This window comes from Pelodiscus sinensis, chromosome 1 (genome assembly GCF_052426305.1).
Source record: "Pelodiscus sinensis isolate ZL-2025 chromosome 1, ASM5242630v1, whole genome shotgun sequence".
Lineage (NCBI taxonomy): Eukaryota > Metazoa > Chordata > Testudines > Trionychidae > Pelodiscus > Pelodiscus sinensis.
In genome coordinates, this window is record NC_143052.1 from 89,878,634 (window position 1) to 89,897,755 (window position 19,122).

Sequence of the window (19,122 nt, forward strand, 5' to 3'; positions counted from 1 at the left end):
GAAATTTCAATTTGCTGAAAATGTTGTAGATTTATGTTTTCATTTTGAATTGGAACAAAGTTTCTTATTTGTGAAATTGCCTACAGATTAAAAAAAACATTTTTCACCTAGGTTGTTGTGAAGATTCATAAACTTCAGTGGAAATTAGATTGTGACCTAAAACAAGCTCCCCATGCCACAGCTACAAATCTCTTGACCTTCTATGCTGGTTTTGCAAATAGATTCTGTCTGTCCTCTTCTCTGGATACCATCAACGCATTTAAATACCTCCCACATATTTAAAACTATAAATAGCATTAATGGTCTCCTTTTCAGCCTGCAGAAGAGCTGCATTAAATTGCTGAGAGGTCAGGGGAGTGTGATTGGGTGAAGGGGGATATGGTACAAATAGACTAACATAAGAAAGTGAAGTCAAATAAATTAGTTTTGCATTCGGTGTGGAAAGTTTGGAAAAGACTTTTGACTTGCTATTTTAATAGAAGCATGGAGCAAAACGCTTTGCCTAATCCAGGAACAGCTCAGCCAGAGGTTTCAGAATGCAAGGAACTAGATCACACAAGAGAAACTTCAGAAGTGACCAACAGGTATGCTGGGCAACGGGCACTCGGGGGGTAATCCCAGCATGTTTAAGAGGGGCTCTAAATTTCTATTTTAAAATGGTTGTGAAACTCTCTTGCAGAGTTCCTCCTGCTGCAGCTAGAAACTGCATCATTATCTTTTATCCTATCATTTGCAAATTTCAGTCCAGGATGAAGACCACAGATATTTGCAGCCCTGTGCTTTTGGGGAGCCCATGGCAGCAGTTCCAACCGTCCTATGTATGGGAGGGAACTGGGTGATTACAGGGGCCTGGTAGGGCAGCAACAGGGGTTGTCCCCCTCCCCCCCCCCACATCAACTGGGCAGCGGTAACCTACTGCACTCCACTTCACTGCGCTGCTCTCTCCCGGCAGATCTCACTTGGCTTCTCCGCAGCGGTAGGAAGCAGAGCACCTGAGGCCCAGGACACTCCGGTTCCCACCGCTGCAGAGATGTGAGGCGCAGAGGATCAGGAGGGGGGCCTGGCAGAATGGGGCAGAGCAGGCTCTGGCTCCTGCTGCCCATGTGGTGAATGGGAGGGGAGGTGGGTAACCCCTGCTGTCACTGCACCAGGCCCTTGTAATCCTGCCTGCTGTGTTGCTCAGGGGAGGGGGTGTGAGGTGGAGCAGGGGCAGGGCTTGGGAAAAGGTGGGCAGGGCCTGTAGTGGAGTGGTTGTCCTAGGCCCCGCGCCCGGTCCTCCCCTCACCCCCCAGCATCTCAGGACAGCCATGTTTGCAAACAAAAATAACAAAATTCTGCACGTCTCCCACTCTCCCCCATATGAAATCTGAAGGTGCCTTGATTCTGCCCCCAGTTAGAAAATTGCCATTTTTGTTTAAAGTGGTTTCATGGCAAAATGATTGTTTCTGCACATATTGTGCTGGGGGAACAAGCCTTAACTGTGTCCGGAGCAAAGCTGCACAGTTCAGATCCAAAGCTGAGCTTCCCTTAACATCTGGGGATATTTGGATCTGGAGTTTTGGCTCCAAGCTTGTACAGATGGAGCAAGCTCAAGCTGCACAGTTTGGATCCTGTTTCAGTTTTAAAAGAGATTTTCAAAAGCAGGGACACTCAGTGAAGAGCCAGAGAACTGCTCTGTCAATCAACGTTAAAGAGCAGTTCATGAGCCAACCCTGGAAGAGAATGATAACCTTGTGGTTACCAGTGGCTCCAGGTTCCCTCATCCAGACTTGTCCCGTCCATAGGATAGTTTGGACTTTTGGAGGCCCTGTAGCAACCACCCCAACCATCCTATGAAAGGGAGGGGGACCTGGTGGATTGCAGAGGCCTGGTGTGGCAGTAGCAGAGGTCTCCTCCCCACCCCCACCAGTCACCATGAGGATGGAGGGAGCTGGAGTGGCCCAGCAGCCTGCTCTCTCCCAGCCAACTGCACTCAGCTATTCAGCAGCAGCAAGAAGCAAAGCGCCCCAGCCCCAGGGTGCTTTAATTTCCCCTGTCACAGAGACATGAGGTGCAGTGGATCAGGAGGGTAATGCAGCAGAATGGAGTCGAGCAGATTGCCTGGCTGTCTGCATGGCGATTGGGGTGGCAGGGGTGGCCTCTGCTATTGCCACAACAGGGTCCCTGTAATCCCCCATGCCGTGTTGCTCAGTGGAGAGGGTAAGGAGGTGGAATAGAGCAAGGGTGGGGCTACTCAGTCATTAACTGAATTGCAGGAATATCCTGAACCTTCAAAACTGAGTTGAACATCTCTCCAGAACAATATTCGGCACTTCTGGTCCCAGGAAGAACCGGGAAACACAGAAGCATCCAGGAAACTGAGAAAAAGCTTTATAATGCCACACAACCCTATTTCTGTCTTTCTCTTTTTCTGACAGTTTCTAATACAAAAAGTATATTTACAAAACTGAACACTGCTTTAAGCAAAATAGCTAGCCAGAATTTTTTCCCAATGAAAATGATTTTAGATTCAATTTAAGTTTTGTGTGGTGAGTTCTTATTTTATCTTGCCTACTTTGGTCTGCCCTAGTGATTATTTGCTATCATGAATCTATCTATTTTAGGGTTTTATACTGCCACTCATCATGCTTGTAGCAAAGCACCTTCCACACAAAATCAGTAGCAATAGTGAAATCTCTAGTGGATTTCATGGCATCTTGGCACTTCTCTCTTTCTGGAGTAAAACATCTCCCTGGAATAGGGTTTTTTATTTTGCTACTTTAAAATTTCAGTAATTTCCTATTTTTCTGTGCTGGTTGGGGTTTATTGGCTAGACAGAAGGTGGTGTTAGTAGCATCACTCTTATGCTGGACAGACTTCTAATGTGTTAAACTTAAAAAACAACAAATAGTCTGGTAGCACTTTACAGACTAACAAAACATGTAGATGGTATCACGAGCTTTTGTGGGTACAGCCCATTTCTTCAGATGACCACAGTTTTGAGCTTAGGATGTCCAGACCCTAAATAAATATGGGAGAATTTTGAGGGGGGGGGAATGGAAGGGGTCGGGAAACAAGAAGCAGAGGGTATGTAATATCAAAGCAAAAATCAAGCGGGTTTGATATTTCCCTTTGATATTGTTTCCCGCCCCCTTCTATTTTTTTCCTTCCTCCCTCTCCCTTCTCCCCTATTTATTTTGGGTCTGGACATCCTAAACCCAAAACTCAGGTCATCTGAAGAAATGGGCTGTGTCCACGAAAGCTCATGATGCCATCTACATGTTTTGTTAGGCTGTAAAGTGCTACCAGACTATTTGTTGTTTTTTAAGTTTATCCTGTACAGACTAACTCAGCTACCCCGTGGAGCTTCTAATGAGTTATCTGCCATCCTCAAAAGCTCTGTGCCCTCCAGTGGCGAAAGTGAGGCACCGCAAGGTGAGCACACAGATTTGGATGGAACAAAGATGGAGCAACGGGTGAAATGTATGGAAGACAAACTCAGGTAAGTTTGGTGATCTGAAACTATTCTGGTTTAGATCTCAACCTCTGGGTCCAAACAATTGTTCATGTTCCTAACGGATCCCTGAAGTTTACACCATTCTTGTCGTTTGTTGTCCTTGTCTTTTATTGAGATGCCCGCCCCCTCTTTAGCTAATTGTATGGCCTTTTGCATCATTCTCTGGCCCTCCTTGTCTCCAGAGATTCAGTGCTGTGCCTCAGCACCATGGCTTGGAGCTGATTTCTAAAGAAAGAGACAGAGAGGGTGGCTAAAATCATCACCGGGGGAGGGATAGCTCAGTGGTTTGAGCATTGGCCTGCTAAACCCAGGGTTGTGAGTTCAATCCTTGCAGAGGCCATTTAGGGATTTGGGGCAAAAATTCATCAGGGGTGGTACTTGGTCCTGCTGTGAAGGCAGGGGACTGGACTTGACAACCTCGCAAGGTCCCTTCCAGTTCTAGGAGATAGGCAATCTCCATTATAAAGGTCCTGATGAAATGCATCCCAGGATACTCAAGGAGCTGATAGAGGAGGTATCTGAGCCTTTAGCTATGATCTTTGAAAAATCATGGCGGACAGGGGAGATTCCAGAAGACTGGAAAAGGGCAAATATTGTGCCCATCTATAAAAAGGGGAATAAGAACAACCCAGGAAACTACAGACCGGTCAGTTTAACGTCTGTCCCAGGGAAGATAATGGAGCAGGTAATTAAGGAAATCATATGCAAACACTTGGAAGGTAATAAAGTGATAGGGAATAGCCAGCATGGGTTTGTGAAGAACAAGTCATGCCAAACTAATCTGATAGCTTTCTTTGATAGGATAACGAGCCTTGTGGATAAGGGAGAAGCGGTGGATGTCATATACCTAGACTTTAGTAAGGCATTTGATACGGTCTCGCATGATATTCTTATTGATAAACTAGGCAAATATAACTTAGATAGGGCCACGATAAGGTGGGTGCATAATTGGCTGGATAACCGTAGTCAGAGAGTTGTTGTTAACGGTTCTAAATCCTGCTGGAAAGGGATAACAAGTGGAGTTCCTCAAGGGTCTGTTTTGGGACCCGTACTGTTCAATATCTTCATCAATGATGTAGATATTGGGATAGAGAGTACGCTTATTAAGTTTGCAGATGATACCAAACTGGGTGGGGTTGCAACTTCTTTGGAGGATAGGGACATAATTCAAAATGACCTTAGCAAGTTAGAGAAATGGTCAGAGGTAAACAGGATGAGGTTTAATAAAGAGAAATGCAAAGTGCTCCACTTAGGAAGGAACAATCAGTTCCATACATACAAGATGGGAAGCGACTGTCTAGGAAGGAGCATGGCGGAAAGGGATCTAGGGGTCATAGTGGACCACAAGTTGAATATGAGCCAACAGTGTGATGCTGTTGCAAAAAAAGCAAATATGATTCTAGGTTGTATCAACAGGTGTGTTGTAAGCAAAACTCGTGAAGTCATTCTGCCGCTCTACTCTGCACTAGTTAGGCCTCAGCTGGAGTACTGTGTCCAGTTCTGGGCGCCACATTTCAAGAAAGATGTGGAGAAATTGGAAAGGGTACAGAGAAGAGCGACAAGAATGATTAAAGGTTTAGAGAACATGACCTATGAAGCCAGGCTTCATGAACTGGGCTTGTTTAGTTTGGAAAAAAGAAGATTAAGGGGGGACATGATAGCGGTTTTCAAATATCTAAAAGGGTGTCACAAGGAGGAAGGAGAAAATTTGTTCCTCTTGGTTTCTGAGGACAGGACAAGGAGTAATGGGCTTAAAGTGCAGCAGGGGAGGTTTAGATTGGACATTAGGAAAAAATTCCTAACTGTCAGGGTGGTCAAATATTGGAATAAATTGCCAAGGGAGGTGGTGGAATCTCCCTCTCTGGAGATATTTAAGAACAGGTTAGATAGACATCTGTCAGGGATGGTGTAGATGGAGCTTGATCCTGCCTTGAGGGCGGGGGGCTGGACTCGATGACCTCTCGAGGTCCCTTCCAGTCCTATTATTCTATGATTCTATGATTCTATGATCACAAGTCTCCCATATCGCAGAGCCATGACCACCTGACCGAGCAGACATGTTTAAATCTTGGTTGTTTAGGTTTTTAGCTGATGAGCTGACTAATCATTTTGGGAGGGACTTCAGCTATTGCAGCAGGTATTACTTTATGGATATTTTATTAAGTCTAATCCCTTTGCACCATTCTCTGCCTGATTAAGGGAAATGAATGTTCGATTTGAAGACGCAGAGAAACGACTACAGGTTTTGCAGGACCGGCTCAGGTAAGTGGGGAGGGTCAGGCCTCGGTCATCTGAAGCAGTGGGCTGTGTCCACGAAAGCTCATGATACCATCTACATGTTTTGTTAGTCTTTAAGGTGCTACTAGACTATACGTTGTTTTTTAAGTGCAAATACTATGATTCTTTCTCAAGTATCTACCAAACCCAAGAGTCTTGTATGTTTCCAAGTGGGCTCTTCTTCTTGCTTATGGGTGTTGATACTAAAATATCAGCATGCCTAGTGATTGGCCCAGCTTCATTTTTCCCACTTGGCATCTTTTTCCTTCAGGGCCAGGTCCTCAGGCTGCCACCATGTTCACTTGATTGTACATGGCAAACCCGACCCTGTGTGATATAACACCACACCCTCGCTAAGTCATGTGATGGGCATCCTGAAATCATATTGTGTCATCCCAAATAGTTCTCTGAATAAGTAATACCCCCTTTCACATCAGCAAGACAGAGGAGAAAGTCCCTCCCTCTCTCCTCCTCCCTCCCCCCATCCTGATATAGAAAGGGCAGGTGGTAAATGGATACTTGACTTGGTAGGGACTGTAATTACAGTTGCCATCACAGCATAGTCTGCTCCTAGGGGGAAGGGAGAGCCTTGCATTACTTATCAGTGACCTCTTAACAGCCATGTAAGGGTGGCAATGACAAGCTCCTAAAGGGAAGAGTGGCAGCTGAGATTCTGGTGAGGGCGGACAGAGGTGAACTGTGGGGAAGAGAACTGAGGCAGTACCCTGGAGACACTGATCACAAGCATCAAATGCCAAAATTACTCCACCCTTAAAAGATCAAGAGTGGTGAACAAACAGCTGGGTTCCAGTAAACAAGCAGAGGTAAGGATTTTCTTTAGTCTTCTCTGAGACCCACATAACTGGGCTGGAAATTGGATAAGAACAGGCTATCATGTGAGATTTCCTGCAACTTCTGTGCCTGGTCAGGATGACGTTACAATGAAAGCAGCCTCTTTCCATGGCATTTTGGAGCTTCCAAACTCAGCTAGAAGAAGGAAACACAGAGGCAGTCAGGATAAGGGGAAGGGACTGGTAATAGCTAATCAATCTTTTTCGAACCTAAAAGGTTTTTCTTAGGATTTATCAAAATCAAGACTTGGTTGAGGTAGGGACAAAGGTTCAGGTTCTTACTAGAAAGTGATCCATTACACCAAGATTGGAGCTACCGTCAAATTTCTCTCCAAATCCAGACCAAATTGGATCCAGAGATTTTGTTCAATCACATACCATAGGGCTGGTTGGAAAGGCCAGATCAGGAGCTGGGTCAGAACTTCTTCAAAGTTCAGGTTTCTGGGTTTTGTTTTGTTCCCATTTGCATTTCCTTTATTCCACTTGGTTTGTTCCATCTCTAGCCAGGAAGCAATAAATGGGATTGATTGCAGTGATTCCAGATCACAGGAGGCCACCGACAATAGTCACAACTTCGCTGAGAAGTGAGTATTGTGTATTTTTGTTGCTATTCTATGAATTGCCTCTTCACCCGGGGCCAGTCACCCTCCTCCTATCTTTCTAGTACGTCTGTCACCTTTGAATATGATGTGACTCTACAAACAGAACATTCTGAGCAAAATTCATGAATATGCATGAAGACAGCAGCCTCCCCTTCAGTGCTGAGGGAAAAGAAGACTTTGGGGAGGGAGGGCCAGGCAGTGTTGCTTGTCCTTCAAAAGGTTTATTACCTAAGGTGTTGACACATGGGACCTGAACCAGCTTTTATCAAAGTCAGCAGGAGTTTTGATACTGACTTTAGTGGATACTGAATCAGACCATATGTTGTAATGCATGTTACCTCCCCCCTAAGTATAAATATCTGAGTTACTGAATCTGTGCAGCACCTAAATTAATCCCATCTACTACCATGATGTAATCAACCTGTTTGACAAATAATTATGTCATGACATTGCATCACTGTATGACAACATTACATTCCTGCCTTCCCAATGCAACAACACTACAGGCAGTAGCATCTCAAGGATGCAAAGCCATAAATACATCTGGGGCAATTACTGTCCTGTGAGCTGGGCTTGCAGAAAAGATGGATGAGAAGCAGGGACTCTCATGAATCCTAGAATTGGTGGCTGTCCCAAATCTTGCCTTAGCCATCATTTGGTGGTTGATTATATTCATTTTGTCCATGAAATCTAATGGTCAGCACAGAAGAGATTCATCAGGAGGAGGAAGAGTGTGAAAAGCTGAAGGGAGAGAGAAGAGTCTTAGAGAACATGTGGGAGATTTGTAAATATTTCTTCCAGAGCTTTTCTTTTTGCAAATATCTTGATCCTTCTTCCAACGATGAAACCTCTCTATGCTCCCCTGGCAGCCAAAGTGACCCCTCCCTCCCCAAATTCTCAGCCTCTATGGGGCATGCATACTACTGGCTATGGTGAACTGGGTAGCATGATCCTAAGAAGAGGAGGAGACAATGGCAGCTCCATGTCTGTACTCACATGCGGATGAAAGAATTAAGCTCTCAAGGAAATAACCAAAGTGCAGTTTAGGCCATGCTAGCTGCCGCTTGTGGAGTGTCACTCTGACAGTGCTATTTTTTCCAAACAGAAGCTGTCACACCAGGATGCTTACTGGTCAGGGGGATGCTAGTTTGGGGTTGGGAAATGCAGAGCAGAGGCTGTAGTGCTTGTGATTTGCATGGCAATTCATAAAGTGTTTCTCGCGTATCATTAGTTAGCTCTTTATTAATTAAATCACCATCACTCTTGGTGTTTTGCATTTCTATCTAGCTCTTTCCCACTTTAAAATAAACTTTTCAATCCCCCTTTAGCCCTGGATCAGAGCCTGTCTCGGCCAATACGGTAGAATGCTGCAAGGTCTCAGAGAACTTGAGTGACCCTTGTCAAGAATCAGCTGTGCTGGAGATGTACGACAGGCTCAGGACACATGAGTGGGAGAAAGCCAAATGTGCTGCTAGTGACTCTGCCTTCCCAATGACATATGAACAAATGAGCACAGTAATTAAGGTTTGTTGATATTGATATCCTAGCACTCAAATAGATAAAGTTTGGAAAAAGAATAACACTGTAGGATTCAGTCTAATGACTTGGCATTTAGTACTTGCATGATCAAGGAAGAAACTAGGTGTGACCCAAGGACCTCTTGAGAAGGTGTAGGAGTTCAGGGATTCCCTGGATTCATCAAAATGATGTGACGTATGATCTCTAATGGTAGCCTGTGTCTCATGTGATGTAAGAATCCTTATAAAAGGAATGTGTGAAGAATGTGTGTGGGTGTAAGTATGTCTGCTGAAAATTAGGTTCTGTAGGACTTGTATTTGAAGGCAGGTCACTCAAAGGCAGACCATCATGAGGCAAACTGTCCAGACAGGGAGAGGGTGATGCTTATCTGTCTGGTGGGCCATTGTATGTCTTACATTTGCATACTGCTCATGAAGAGTTTACAGAAACTTCAGAAGGAAATTAATTGGAAGAGAGAAACACCCAGCAGGGTGGGGAGATGCTGTTTTCAGGGAAAATCAAAGTTCTAGCCTGATATATCTGGGGATAGAGAGAGATGCTCTCACATCCTTCAATCTGTGATGACAAGCTGTCAATGGCCTTGATCGATGGAAGGAGGAGCTTAGTCATCATGGTTGAAAATGCTAGTGAAAAGACCTGGAGTTAGCAGTCCTGCAGTTGACATGGGAATAGCTTGTGAGATTAGTTTAGGCTGTAACAAGCTTTTTATGGTTTATATCACTTTGTTTCCAGTATTCTCACTTACTATCCTTTGAAAATCAGTTCTTTGATTAAAAAAAATATCACTCCCCATGTACCTAAGTGCTGTGTGTTAAACAGAGTGGTGATCCTGAGTTGACTCTAAGAAGCTGATGTGTCCTGGGCACAGAGAATATGATAGGTCTAAAAGTGTTCAATGAATTAGATGCTCCAGAGGCACGTGCGGAGGACTTGGGTGCTGGTGTGTGCCTCTTGCTAGCCTGTGCGGAGGAGGGAGGTCTGCGGCAGCCTGGAAAGCAAGGCTTGTGTAGCCAGTCTGGGGGTGTCAGGAAGCTGACTCACAGCAGGCAAACAAGACTTCCTCGTGGTAAAGGCAGATGGTAAATGAGATGCCTCACAACCTGGGAAGTGTCACACTAGCACTGGTAACTGGTTACTCAGTTGTTAGCTGTTATTTTCCAGCCCAGCATGGCCTGTGGAATGCCATGGAGCCTAATGGTGCTGCACACCCCTGACAGCCAGAAGAGTAGGTTGAGTTCCCATTTCTCACTCCAACAAGGCATCAGCTGAGACTGTTGCAGCATCTTGTCAGGGTTCCTGGTGACTATGGCACTGCCATGCCACATAGGAGATTAGCTTTGATGTCTCATTATTGCTCCAAGGCTGGGTGTATCGAGGGGAAAAATGTCATGGTACAATGAAAAGAACAGCACATGTGCACAGAAATGGAGTGACGGCTCTCAGAAATGTCTGTGCCAATTGTGCAGTGGGAGGTGCCTAAACTGGCACTCACTCAATTGATTAATCTCTACCAATTATTAAAATAACTTCAATCCCTGATCGCTGCCTGAAGCATTTTTGCACATGGATTCAAGATGTGTTTCTGTAGATTGGGTAATGTTACAGTGACATTCGATTCTCTAATGCAGAAGAGTCTGGCATCTTGTCCTTAGGGCGCCAGGCTTTTCATTTGTTCCTGATCAGTGATCTCTTGCTTCCTTTGCACCCCAGGCTGTGTTTGCCAAATGTGAAGAAGAGCTGTCACAAAGAATGAATCGAATCTTTGAACTCCTGGAGATTCCAGTTTCTAAGGAAACCACAAGCCTCTTTGCCAGCCAGCAGGTATTTAACATTACAGCACAGTAGGATGTAGAGATGTTAGGCATCGTGTAATTGACTAGTCGTATAACCGCATGAAATTTTAGTGGTTATACAACTATTCAATAGTCCCGGCGGGGCGGGGGTGGTGGCCAGTGTGCTCCTGGCCCCACTCCCGTGGAGCTTCCTGTCCCCCTGCACTGCTGCCTCTCCATCAGAGGCAGCAGCGTGGGGTGGGATGTGGGTACTGGTCTGCCAGTTTAAAAATCAGCTCCTCATGCAGACTGGCTGCCTGCCTCCCCCCATGCTTCTGCCTCTGATACAGAGGCAGCAGTGCAGGGTGACAGCAGCTCCTGTCTGCGGGGGGTCCGAGCGCCCCTCAGACAGAAGCTGGTCTGTGGCAGTAGCCACTATGCATGGGAAGCTCAGATTCCTCACTAATAGGGGCTGCTGCTGTGAAGCAGCCTCTGTCCGTGTTGTGGCAGCTCCCTCGCCACCCTCTGCATGCAGCACTATGCATCCAGTGCTGGGACAAAGCAGCTATTAAGCCGGCTCCCGCTTCCCCCTACACTTTGCTGCCTCTGATACAGAGGCAGCAAGGAGGGAAATGTGTGTAGTCAGCTGAGGCTTATTGGTTAATTGTGCTGTCATCTACATGATGACATCCCTAGTAGGATGTAGGTAGTGATGATATGCTGGGTAACTTGTTTAGATCTGCCCCCTCTTTACAGCCTTATACATAGGGTCCTACCAAATTCACAGCCATGGATAACACAGCACGGATCATAAAATCTGGTCTTGTGTATTTTTATCCTATGCTATACAGATTTCACAGGGGAGAAGAGCATCTCTCAAATTGGTAGTCATGATGCCTAAGAGAGTTTCAGAGGACTCCAGAGGTTATTGTAGAGGAGTGTTTCACAGTATTTCCACCCTTACATCTATGCTGATCCTCAGGGTTGGCTGCCAGAGAGTGACAGCTGTTGGCCAGGTACCCAGCTTTTAGCAGTGCCCCACCAGCAGCAGAGTAGAAATAAGGGTGGCAATACCATACCATGCCATCCTTACTTTTACACTGCTGCTGGCAATGGTTCTGCCTTCAGAGCTGGGTTCCTGGCCAGCAGCTGCCGCTTTCTAGCGGTCCAGCAGCAGCGCAGAAGTAAAGGTAGCAGTACCGCAACCGCACTACAATAACCTCACACAACTTGTTTTTGGGTCAGGATTCCTACAATTATACCACCATGACATTTCAGATTTAAGAAGCATTTGTGATTTTTAAAACCCTAAGGCTGTGAAATTCACCCAAATGGGCTGAGAATTTAATAGGGCCCTTCTTATGCACAAGCATAGGGACCAGCTCCATGGGCACTTCAGGGCTGGAGCACCCACTGGAAAAAAATAGTGGGTGCTGAGCAACCACCGGCAGCCAAGCTCCGCCACTCTGCCTCCCTCTCCCCTTCACCTCTAGCCTCCTGGCATCACCAGTGTCCAACTCCTCCCTCACCCTCCCAGCACTTCTGGAGCACTGGGAATGTTTCAGAGTTCAGGAAGCTCCGGGGGGAGAGAAAGGTGCAGGGATGCAGCAAGGTTGGCGAGGGGAGGTGGGAAGAGGTGGAACAGGGCTGGAACTTACAAAAGGGATGGAATGGGAGCACAGCAGGGGTGCAGAAAGGTGGGGTGCTGATGGGGGCTTGAAGAGATGGAGTAGGGGCAGGGGCAGGGGTCAAGAACCCCCCCCCCCCAGCTAGTGAGGAATTCGGTGCCTATGTGCACACAAGGGAAGTATTTCAAGTGGTCCACAGTTGCTAACAATGGTTCAGCTGCACCCCGGTGAGAGAGGCTGGCAGCCCTAGTAGGCAGGCAGCTACAATAGAAACAGAGCAGAGGTGAGAACTGTGATTCCTTTATGTTTGTAATTGGTGGGACAGGAGAATGGCTGAGTTTTATGCAGCGGGTGAGTGAATCACATGACCGAGACACTAATCCTGTCATTGACTGGCTGGGATGCATTTACAGGAGTTAGAAACCTCCTTCCAACCCCATGTCCCAATCTGGGCATTTGCCCAAACCATGAGAGCTGGAAGTTTCCAAATTGCTGTTTGGAAACATTTGTCTTCCTGGACAGGATTGATAATTGGGAAGTGGATTATTTCATTTCCTAGCAGCTAACTCAGGCTGCTTTGTTGTTTTGTCTGTAGCTGCCCCCTGGGCTCATAAGAGAGATAAAGAATCACCTTAAAAATCTCTACCTTAAATACGGAGAAAACTTTTACCAAGCCATGAGTCTGGTGAGTAAAGAACAGGCCTGGGGGGAGTGTGTGGGGGGGGGGGGGGAGGGAGGCATTTCCAGACATGTCTGTAAAACTCACGGTATTAAAGACACACAACTGAGTTCTGTGTTGTACCGTCCACTTCTGGCATGAAGCTGAAATCTTCCAGTACTCAAGAATTTTCCTGTCAGCCCCTCCCTTTTACTCCTCTTTCCTTCTCCCTCAAAGGATAAATCTATTCTTGAAATGCTGCAGTGGTGCAGCTGTAGTACCTTAGGGAAGGTGCTATTATGCTGACAAGAGAAATCCACCTCTACTGGAGGCAGTAGCTGTAAATGGGAGATGCCCTTCTGTCAACCTTGTGCTGCCCACACTGGGGGCTAGGTTGGTATAACTGCGTCACTCGGGGGATGTCGTTTTTCATACACCTCAACGACATAGTTAAAATCCCACAGTAAGTTTACAGTGCAGCTGGACACTGTGGAAACGACTCTGGCTGAGGACATCCGTCCTTTGCATTCTATTGATGCCATCCCCACTCCTTCCATCAGCTAGAGGGAGCTGGTAGAGAATGTGCATCTGGCTTCTATTCTGGGCCAGGAGAGCTGAGCGTACATTATGTTGCAGTAGGTGGAGCTGAGACCACAGGAAGTGGGTGGAACCCTGATTTTAACACCTATTTTCCAGTTCTATAAAACCAGACTCTGTCCTGTTTCTTGTGGTAAATGTCTATCCAGGTTGCCTTGGAGCTTTGTCGTCAACCTGCAGATTGCACATTTCAAAAAGATTTGTTTTCTCTGGTCTCCTGAAAGGCTTTGTTTGGATATGTGGGAAAAAGGGCAGCCCGGGAATTTTGTCAGGTCTCTGGCTAGCTGAGTCCCAGCACCTGGAACTTCTCCTGATAGGCGATCTGACCAAACAGAAGAGCCCTGGATGTGTCTTCAGCTGTTCTGGTTTATAAATTCCAATACTGGTGTGTCCATAGTTAGAAGCTACAAGCCGAGTCATAGGGTGGTGGTATCTGCTTAACAATTGATGTAAACAACATTGCGAAGCACCTATGATAATCGCTGTCCTCATTTTTATTTTCAGCCTTTGCTTTCTCCTGATCAACAGAAGTTACAGCCTCTAGTACATTTCACAGCGGCATGCTGCAAAATTTATTGTTTGTTGCTTCTTCAGAACCCACCCATTAAAGCTGTGTGGCCCACAGAGGAAAGAATCCCCACATACTGCATACAGCATGTGGACAATAAAGATGTGGAGGACAAGATGCCATTGAACTTTCTATGGCCAGTGCTCGCATGTGGGAGGCAAGTACTTAGGAAGGGTGTAATCTATGGCTGAATGGAATGACTGGTTGAGTCAAATTATACCCCTGTGTTATAAAATAGTAAAAAAAATAGTGAATAGTAGCTCTGTAGTTTTCAGTCTTTTTCATTCACGAAATGCCTGAGTTCTAGCTCTTGTAGCATTTACTCCTGGAAGGGGATGTGACCCAGAGACCCACTGGTGCCTGACAAAGGGTTCGCTACTTTATAGCACCAACTCCTAACAAGCTTGACAAGCTCACTGTATCATGCACACCGCTTTCATAGTAGTTATCCATAAAGAAAGCCATGAGAGGTCTCAAATGAAATCTAGGGTCATAGAGAGAGCTGTGAAATGTACAGATATAGTCTCATATGCATATACCGAAAATATGTTTAGATTTGGTAGCCAGGAATGAGTCACGAACCAAAGAGCAAGGCAGGTTTTCTTCGAGACAGGAGATAATGTGTAACTCTTGGCCAAAATGTAAATTAACGATTGTAAGATAACACAGTGGTATCCCCGTCTACACTGGAAGTCAACAGAGACAGGCAAAGTCAATTGGGACTGGAAAAACAGTTGATTGGGGAGCAATAGTGCCCCTCCATTAGGATACGTCTAGATAGAAGGCTATTTCGGGATACCGAAGGTATCCTGAAATAGCTACCCTGTATCCAAGGAATGCATCCACTATTTCAAAATAATTTTTGAAATAATGGGTGCGCTATTTCGGCATCCCTGTGAAACTTGTTCCAAGAAGAATAAGAGATGTCTTGAAATAATGCTTTATTTAGAAATTTGGCACTGTGTAGATGCATCAAATTTTGAAATAGTCTATTTTGACATAATATCCAAATGAGATACGCAATTTGCATAGCACAAATTGCGTATCTTATTTCAATTTTAGAGTGCAGTCTAGACGTACCCTCTGAGACAATGAATTTTGGGGGATATGGGGCAAAGACAAAAAGACCTCCTTTTATCCAACAACTAGGGAGTAAATGGACAATGGTTTACAGTAGTGAAAGCAGAATCACAACCAGTCTTGACTGAAATGCTGCAGAAAAGGCTTTGGGTGAAATACACTTCTTTAGAAATTAGTTTAGCTTGTGAAGTTAAGTTTAGTCTCTCAAAGCCATGTATGTATTAATTTTTTTGATATGTAACAGTTCCGTTTCCATTATTCTTACTCGGTCATTTTAATCTTTGAATCACTTTTTTGTTACTATGCTTTGTCTTATTTTTTACTCTAAATGTATCTCTAAGTGCTATGGTAGGAAGTAAAGCAGATAAGGCATTTCCAGTTGGTGTGTGCGGATAGCAAGCCTGGTAGTTCTGTGAGTGTTCCGTGGTTAAGATGCTTCTGGGCTCTACAGGGCTCAGGGAGTGTCGTACACCTATTGCTATCCTGCAAGGTTTGGGTGGCTCATAGGTTGTTGATATTAGGAATCTGACCTCCGGCACAAACAAATCTCCCTCTCACTGGAGGCAAGTAACATGGCAACTCTCAGTTTTTGGTGACCCAAGAACCATCAAAAGAGCCACATAAAACAGCTCAGTATTTGCACATAGGGTGCTAAAAATACTGACATCTCCTGGAAAATATTTTCCATAGAAATAATTTGGTTCCTGCCAGTCTCATATTCTAGGTGCTGATCCTCACTTCTTATTTCTAAGCAGCATTTGGGTGAAAATTAGATCTGTGTTTTTCAAGTGTCATCACCTATACTTAGGGTGCATCTACACTGCACCAGAGGTCAAAATAAGATACACAATTTGAGCTACGCAAAGCGCGTATTTTATTTTGATCTCATTTCAAAATAGCTTATTTCGTACTTTGGTGCTGTCTACAGAACAAATGCACATCTCCATGAAGCTCTCACATAGGAATTTTTTGATCCTTCTCACAAGGTTTCTGGGGAGGCCTGCCTTATTCTGTCCTCCATGGTAGGACACCTTTCCGAGCCAAGCCTCCGGGAAGTGGTCCAGTGTCCCTGAACCACAAAGCATTGCAGCACAAGGCCCAGGTTTATGGCCACATTCAGCCAGCATCCGCTCCCAATCACTCTGTGTGATCGGGAGAAGAGTGATCTCGCTCATGGCAACCTGGCTGAAGGAGGAGGGGAAGCCATTAGCACTTTCCCTAGGAAGCCATTTCTGTCTGACACAGATTCCCTGCTCCCTCCCGCAGGCTGGGAAAGTAGCACCTAACCAGGAAGCCGTGTGTGCTGGACCCAGCGTGTGCCAGACACAGAGGGAAGGCCCTTTGCTCCATCCCGACCCTCCCCCTACAGGCTTCTGCAGTCTGGGAAAGTTGCTTTGCACTGGAAAGACGTGTGTGCCAGTCCCTGCCTCCCTCACACACACACACGTGCAGGCTCCTGCCTGGCACGGCCCTTACCATGCCTGCCTCTGAACTGCGTGAGTCTAGATGCTCCCCTGATCAAAATAACATTCCCTCCTCCCCCAGCTCTGTAGCACCCACCCTCAGGGTTTCCAGGGTCCACCATGGTGGCCCCAGGACATGGGGCGGGGGGAGGGAGGGAACTCAAGGGCAGCTTTACTCTCCAGGACTTTGGGAGGCAAAAGTTTGTCCTTCACGCATTTCTGAGCCCTCCTCCCTACTTCAGGTTCTCACTTCTTTTACTCCCCTGCTGTTTTCCTTAAATAAAAACACATGACCTCAGAACATCAGTCTCTTTATTGCTTGTACTGCAGGGGTGAGGTGGGAAATTAAAGGCAAACAAAGGGAACCCACAGGCTCCTTGTTGAGAGCAACGGGCATGAGTCTCAAACCTGGTCATTCATAGAATTGTCCTTCAAAACCTCTCTGATTTGCACTGCCCCTTGTGGTGCTCTCATTATCACCCCAATGGCTGACAGCTCAAAGTCTCTGGCTAGATGCTCTGCCTCAACCCTCTGTCAGATAGCTTTCCTGCTTGCTCTCACAAAGATCATGGAGCACACAACAAGCTGACAGCACAAAGGGAATGGTGCATTTTCTGAGGTATAACCTACTCAGGAGACTCATAAACCTACCTTTTAAATGTCCAAAAGCACATTCAACCACCACTCTGCACTTGCTCAGCCTGTAGTTGAACCGCTCTTTACTGGGATCCAGGCTGCCCACGAATGGCTTCATGAGCCACAGGAGCAATGGGTAGGCTGGGTCACCAAGGATCACAAATGGCATTTCTACTTCTCCGATTCTGATTTTCCTGTCTGGGAAACAGTTCCAGGATGCATCTTTCTGAAGAGGCAGGAGTTCCTAAAGACATGCGTGCATCATGCACCTTTCCCAACCATCCCACATGGATCACAGGGGCTGTTTCACCAACATCAACTAGCGCCTGCAACATAATGGAAAAGTACTCCTTGGCAAGATGGACAGGGCCAAGATGGGAATGTGTGTTCCATCTATTGCCCCACTGCATCAAAGCCATCCACTGTGGTATCCACAATTCCCTAAGTCACAACCCTCCATAGCAGAATGGTAGTGCTTGCTTTGGCTACTTGTATGAAAGTAGCCCCCTCTGCAGATTTCCCCTACTCCAAACTGATTCCCAACTGATCAGTAGCTGTCCAGCCTTGCAAGCTTCCAGAGAGCTATTGACATACACTTCTCCATGGCCAAGACAGGTCTCATTCTGGTACTCTCGCACTTCAGGCCAGGGGAAAGCCATTTGCAAAGTTCTAAGGAAGTGGCCTCGCACTTTCAGAAGTTTTGCAGCCACTGCTGATTGTCCCATCTCTGCATCACAGTGCGGTCCCACTGGTCTGTGCTTGTCTCGTGGTGCCAGAACCAGCATCCCACTGTATCCACAGGACGGACTGGTGGTTGCACTTGCATCGGCACCAGGGCTTACGTGAACAGGAACTCCATGTCAACCCAAGATTCACCGTCCTCCTCTTCCTGGCGGAGCAACACACGTACGCTCTCAAAGTACTGCACCATTAGGCGCACCCAGGCAGCCATCAACATCAATATGATTTGCTGCAAAATGATATCCATGCTCACGCTTCTACGTCATCTGCATAGGCAACCAGGGCAAAAAAAAAAAATGGCGTGAAAAGACAGCTTCCTGTTGATCACAAACAAGTGGGGAGAAGGGCTAGATGAGCGCATTATGGGACATTGACAACCCATAACCACCCACTGCACAATTCTGATCCCAGCAGGCACAGGAAGCATAGCTTAGCATGCAAAGCTACCCACAGTGAATCGCTCTCTGAGTTGGCACCCTAATGGGAATGTGCTACTTCAGACTATATTGGATTCTTCCTCACAATGAGGACATGGATCTTATGCAAAATCAGGTGACCAGAAATGCTCTTGTACAGTAACTTTACACTTTAGTGGAATCTCCGTTAGCTTCTGAGAGCTTTTTTTACAAGGCTAAGAAGGGCCTGTTTGACTTTATGGTGTCTGGAGATCAACATCATTCTTATCACATTGATTTTAGCTTGTCGTAGAACATCCATTTAATATAACAACACGCTTTATCTGCTTCAATCCATCAGTATTAGAGACCAAGGGGAAACATTTCATTAGATTATACAAAAGATTCTGATGAGCCATGGGAGGAGAGGGTGATTGATCTCAGTTAGGCCTCTTCCTTATATATTTATTGATTGTTTACAGGCTTTACTATAGAGCACATCAGTGAGTATCTGAGCACCTCACAGACATTAAAGGATTTGTCCTTGGAACAACCCTGGAAAAGGTACAAAGAAGGGCAACAGAAATTATTAGGGATAAGGAACAGCATCCATATAAGGAGAGATTAAAAAGACTGGGGCTTTTCAGCTGTGAAAAGCAATGATGTGGGGAATATGTTAGAGGTCTATAAAATCATGAATGGTGTGGAAAATTACAAATGTTTATTTGAATATTCATCTTAATACAGTAAAATTACAGTGACTGGAATGCCAGGGAGGCCTAACTGAGACGGCTCAATTAGGGCAATCGGCAAAGAATG

At 45.8% G+C, this 19,122-nt stretch overlaps 1 protein-coding gene across 1 annotated transcript; it reads left to right on the plus strand.

The window, feature by feature from the left end:
- The first annotated feature begins 353 nt into the window (after positions 1–353).
- Positions 354–14,247, plus strand: LOC102463012 (uncharacterized). Its single transcript, XM_025187089.3, has 8 exons — positions 354–584; positions 3,309–3,481; positions 5,696–5,758; positions 7,128–7,208; positions 8,555–8,750; positions 10,476–10,586; positions 12,761–12,850; positions 13,925–14,247. Exons 1-8 carry the CDS (start codon positions 537–539, stop codon positions 14,177–14,179), a joined length of 1,017 nt encoding a protein of 338 aa, XP_025042874.3. The 5' UTR covers positions 354–536; the 3' UTR covers positions 14,180–14,247.
- The last annotated feature ends 4,875 nt before the right edge of the window (positions 14,248–19,122 follow it).

What these genes read in the sequence shown, in the direction of transcription:
- LOC102463012 (XM_025187089.3), top strand. Translation starts at nt 537, where the DNA reads ATGCAAGGAACTAGATCACACAAGAGAAACTTCAGAAGTGACCAACAG. An exon ending in TGTATGGAAGACAAACTCAG is followed by an intron (nt 3,482 to 5,695) that starts GTAAGTTTGGTG and finishes TGCCTGATTAAG; the next exon opens with GGAAATGAATGTTCGATTTG. An exon ending in GCCTCTTTGCCAGCCAGCAG is followed by an intron (nt 10,587 to 12,760) that starts GTATTTAACATT and finishes TTTTGTCTGTAG; the next exon opens with CTGCCCCCTGGGCTCATAAG.